The sequence below is a fragment of the Monopterus albus genome, unplaced genomic scaffold (genome assembly GCF_001952655.1).
Source record: "Monopterus albus unplaced genomic scaffold, M_albus_1.0 scaffold51.1, whole genome shotgun sequence".
Lineage (NCBI taxonomy): Eukaryota > Metazoa > Chordata > Actinopteri > Synbranchiformes > Synbranchidae > Monopterus > Monopterus albus.
Genome location: NW_018127931.1, coordinates 2,696,282 through 2,701,698, shown reverse-complemented (window position 1 = coordinate 2,701,698; position 5,417 = coordinate 2,696,282). Strand labels below are relative to the sequence as shown.

Below are 5,417 nucleotides of genomic sequence, written 5' to 3'. Positions count from 1 at the left end.
GTGCTCTAAAATTTCCTGGTAGACAGCTGCGTTGACTGTGGACTTGATAAAAGACAGTGGATCCACACCAGCAGATGACATGGCTCCCCAAACCATCACTGACTGTGGAAACTTCACACTGGACTTTAAGCAGCTTGAAACTGGTCTAGCGACGCCCCTGCTCCAGACTCTGGGATCTTGATTTCCAAATGAAATGCAGAATATGCTTTCATCCGAAAACAGGACTTGGGACCACTGGGCAATAGACCAGTACTGTTTCTCCTTAGCCAAGCACAGACCCAGATTTCTGAATCGCCCTTGCTTGACAATCCTCTCAAGGCTGCGGTCATCCCTGTCACTTGTGCACCTTTTCCGGCCACATTCTTCCCTTTTTCTTAACACTCTGTTAATATACTTTGATACTGCACTCTGTGAGCATCCAGCTTCTTTTGCAATTGCCTTTTGAGACTTTTCCTCCTTATGGAGGGTGTCAATGATGGTCGTCTGCACAACCATCAAGTCAGCAGTCTTCCCCATGATTCTGAAGCCTACTAAGACAATTTCAAGGCTGAGGAAACCTTTGCAGGTGTTTTGCATTAATTAGCTGACAAGATTGGGACACAGGGAGCCTACAATGTTGAACTTTGTCATGATATTCTAATTTTGTGAAATACTGGATTTGGGTTTTTTTGTCTTTAATCCATAACCATCAAAATTGAAACAAATAAAGGCTTGAAATATTTCACTTTGTGTGTAGTGAACTAATATAACATACAAGTTTCACTTTTTGAAACAAATTATTGAAATAAATGGACTTTTCCTCGATATTCTAATTTTTTGGCACATACCTGTATGGGTCCCCAAATTTTTGGCGGAGCTTAGGAAGCGCCCTGAGGGCGTCCAGTCCGCTCCAAATTAATTCTGTAAACTTGGAAGTTGTGCCGTAGTCTGGTATGTAGTAAATACATTCACCATTGTGTCCTAATTATTTTGGGATTTCGCGGTGATGTTCTCGGTTTGCAATTACGCGCAGCACATTCCTCAATACAGCCTGCATATGGGGCGCAAAACCTTATTCAGTCTGCAAACAGCTGTGGAGGACGTTATTGGTAAGTAAAATATGTAATACTAATAAGAATTCTTTTAGTAGTAGCAGAATAGCGGTGACGATTATTAAAAAAAAAAAGTCAACTCATTCTTATTACTGTTAGTCTTAGTATGTTTGATACCCAAGACGAAAGGAGGACACCACGGGGTATCACTGCTAATAAGACATAAACTTGCTTTATAGAGGGTTTGTAACTTGTATTAATGCGTCCTCCATTTGCAATAATCTCCAACATACAGTAATTTGCTTTAGCTCTGTGGTTCATTAATTCCTCTGAAGGGCAGAGGAAGATTGTGAAAAACTGGTATTGTAATACCCACTGAATCCCAGTAGACAGAGCCATTTCACAAAAGTAGGTGGACAGCTTTAACCCACTTATGACCCAGACAGTACTTAAGTTCCTGAATCTTCGGCAATGCTGTTACTACCTTTGCCCTGCATTACCTGCTACGTGCTCCTGATCTACCAGTGATACTGTCGACTCACTCAACTTACTTGTTAGTTTCTGAATCTCCAGCGACACTGGTATGTCTCCTGTCCAGCATTACCTGCTGTGTGTTCCTTATCTGCCAGAGACACTGTCGACCTTCCTGACTCTGTCTCCTACCTGTGAGTTTCTGAATTCCCAGCGATGCTGGCGTGTTTCCTGTCCCACATAACTTGCTGTATATTCCTGATCTGCCAGTGACACTGACTCTCCAGCCTGCTCGGCTCACCTGTGTGTTCCTGGCCCTGGTGGGGGGTAGAGCAGTCATCTCCCAACCAGAAGGTTGAAGGTTCAAATCTCGGTGCCGGCAGTCCACGTGTCGAAGTGTCCTTGGGCAAGACACTGAACCCCCCCCGATGCCCTCGATGGTTAGAGCCGTCAGTTGAGATGGCGCCACAGATGGCTGCCATCGGTTCCGTACCGGAAACAAATTCCTTGTGTGTAACGTACTTGGCCAATAAAGGTGATTATCCTTATTCTTACTTCTTTTCTACCTTATTCTTTGAATAAAGACTTTTTAACTAGCCTTGGTCTGCATTGTGGGTCCTTGCCCCGTGTAAGCGACATAACAGCTTTCCCTTCCTGAGTTGTTGAGCAGTGTGCCAGAACTTCCTTGAGGCTTGCCAAAAGTCCTTCTCTATAGCCTCACCAAACCCCTCCCTACCAGGTTTTTGCATCCACAACCATCTGAGCTGCAGCCCTTTTGGCCTCCTGGTACCCGTCAGCTGCTTCAGAAGCCCCCTGGGTCAACTGAGCCCGAAAGGACTCCTTCTTCAGCCTGATGACTTCTTTCACCACTGGTGTCTACCAGTGGGCTCTCAGGTTGCCACCACGACAGGCCCCAGTGACCTTCTGTCCACAACTCAGAGTAGGTGCTTTTACAATGGAGGTAATTGTACTCACTTCCTGTGCCTGTACTATGTGGTGCTTCCTACCAGATTGTTTACAGATTAAGCTCACTATTTTCTAGGTACATCTGAATTTTTTGAGTTGACGACAAATGCCTGCACTACTTAAGCACCTCTGTTACAAAAGTTCTTGCTAATTACCAAATTTAATTAGCTACTTTAGGTCGGCTAGTTTAGAAGCTAGCTAAGCTAGTAGCTTAGTTGAGAGCAGTGGCTTCCCCCTCTTCCTCTCCTTCTTTCTCTTGCTCGGAGTGTTGCATGTTCAGTTATTCTTCTGCCTTTTTTTTTTTTTTTAGCAATAATGGTATTTGTAATAAATGTCAGATGCTAGCAGCACTGGAGGCAAGGCTCAACCGATTTGGAAGTGCAGCTCTCCACCATGGAGAACAGCCCAGCCAAATAGGCCCATGTAGCCAGTGCGGAGCCTTCTAGGTATAGCTTAGCCCAGGCTAGCCAACCCCCAGACCTTCCTGAGCAGCCAGGAACCCAGCCTGGTGGCTGGGTGACAGTTCGCAAGAGTCGGAGCTTGAAACAAATGCCCACGGTGCATCACCTGCCTTTTCACTTTTCAAATCAATTTTCCTCACTCGGCGACACACCCGCTCAGAAAACAACTCTGGTGATTAGCGACTCCATAGTCAGAAACGTGAAGCTAGAGACACCGGCGGCCATAGTCAAATGTTTTCCTGGGGCCAGAGCGGGCGACACTGAATCCTATTTGAAGCTGCTGACTAAGGATAAGCGTAAATACAATACGGTTGTTATTCACGTTGGCGCTAATGACTCCTGACTTCGCCAGTCAGAGGTCACTAAAATTAATGCTGAGTCGGTGTGTAACTTCGCTAAAACAATGTCCGACTCCATAGTTTTCTCTGGCCCCCTACCCAATATGACCAGTGATGACATGTTTAGCCGCATATTGGACGGGTCGGGCTTAATTTCTATCATTTTTACTCAGGTAATGCTGAAAATGACAGCCTCACTAATGCATTCTGTTCATTATTAGACTCAGTTGGCTTTTCTCAAATTGTAAATAAACCCACTCACTGTTTTAATCACACTCTTGATCTTGTTTTGACATATAGCATTGAAACTGAACACCTAATAGTCTTCCCCCAAACCCTCTTCTCTCTCACCTTTTTCTAATAAGTTGAATTTACATTAGTGGATTACACACTATGCGGGGGAAAATTCCGTTACAGTAGATGTCCTTCTGACAATGCTGTTACCAAATTTAAGGCCATAACTCTATCATTATTTACTTCAGTGTCCATTTGCCAATGCACTGGAGGAAGGCCACCTTAACTTTACTCCCACACAAGTTGATAATCTTGTTGATAGTACTGCAGCCTTCCTGCGTAATACACTTGATACTGTTGCCCCTCTGAAAAAGAAGGCAGTGAAACAGAGGAGGCTAGCCCCGTGGTACAGCTCGCAGCTCCGCTCCCTAAAGCAGGCATCACAAAAAATGGAAAGGAGGTGGCGCTCCACTAAGTCAGAAGAGTTTTTTATAGCCTGGAAAGATAGTTTAATAACATACAAGAAAGCCCTTCATAGTGCCAGAACCGCATTTTATTCATCACTGATTGAGGAAAATAAGAACAACCCCAGGTTTCTTTTCAGCACTGTAGCCAGGCTGACAAAGAGCCACAGTGCTGTTGAGCTTAACATTCCCTTAGATCTCAGCAGCAATGACTTCATGAGCTTCTTTACAAATAAAATCACAACTATTAGAGAAAAAATTGGTCGGACCACTCCCACAGCTCTTGCAGATGTGCCATCTACTACAATGGCTTTAGAAACATCTGTAAGACCTCATTTATACTTGGACTACTTCTCCCCTATAGATCTCTCTGAGTTGACCTCAACAATTGCTTCATCTAAATCATCAACATGGCTCCTGGACCCCATCCCGACCAGGCTGCTCAAAGACGTCTTTCCCCTAATCAACACATCATACTAGATCTGATTAACCTCTCTCTATTAACAGGTTATGTTCCACAGGCTTTTAAACTTGCAGTAATTAAACCTCGACTCAAAAAGCCTACTCTTGACCCAGGTGTCCTAGCTAATTATAGACCAATATCCAATCTCCCATTTATTTCCAAAACCCTTGAAAAAGCTGTTGCAAAGCAGTTATGTGACCACTTGCACAAGAATGATTTGTTTGAGGATTTTCAGTCAGGATTTAGAGTCCATCATAGTACAGAAACCGCATTGGTGAAAGTCACCAATGAAATGTCCACACAAGAAAGGTGTTCCATCAGGGGTTGGTTCGCACAAGTATATAAAGACAAACACACACGCACACACCACATGTCAGGAATCGGCGCGTTATGCTGCCAAAAATGTTGAGGGTGAACTCAATTAAAAGGCCAGACAAGGAAATGTAAAACAAAACCGTCTCTTTAATAAGAGAACTAACGCTAAACAAAACCATACAAGACACGGTGAAACACAAAAATCACAGGTCGGTATAAACAGTCCGAGATCAGAGCCAGCAAACACATACAGCAGAGGAATCCAAATACGTAGTCCAAAGGGAAGTCCGATAATTATACACAGTGACAGTCTGAAGCAAGAGGGCAAGGCAGAACAGAATAGTCAGAGGAACAAGCCGGGTCAAAAACACAAAGTACCAAAACCGAAAAATGCTGGAGAGTGAGAGGTGGCGTCTAGAACAATCTGGCTGGGATTGGTGGGTGAAGGCTGCTTATGATGCGGTGCAAACTATAATGAGCAGGTGAAACTAATGCGGGTGATGAAGAAAGTAAAAAGACCAAAACTGTGGTGAAACAAAACAGGACGTAGCATCAAAATAAAAGCCTGACAGGAAGCAACACAGAACCGAATCATGACACCACACACACACACACACACACACACACACACACACACACACACACACACACACACACACACCACACACACACAC

The 5,417-nt window shown here is 44.2% G+C and overlaps 1 protein-coding gene across 1 annotated transcript in view; it reads left to right on the top strand.

Annotated features, from left to right (window-relative positions):
- Positions 1-2,224: 2,224 nt before the first annotated feature.
- Positions 2,225-5,417, top strand: part of il17rel (interleukin 17 receptor E-like) — a 26,319-nt gene continuing 23,126 nt past the window's right edge. Inside the window, exon 1 of the mRNA XM_020601254.1 lies at positions 2,225-2,442. Coding sequence (XP_020456910.1) covers positions 2,356-2,442 — 87 coding nt within the window. The 5' untranslated portion in view covers positions 2,225-2,355. The remainder of the gene's footprint in view (positions 2,443-5,417) is intronic.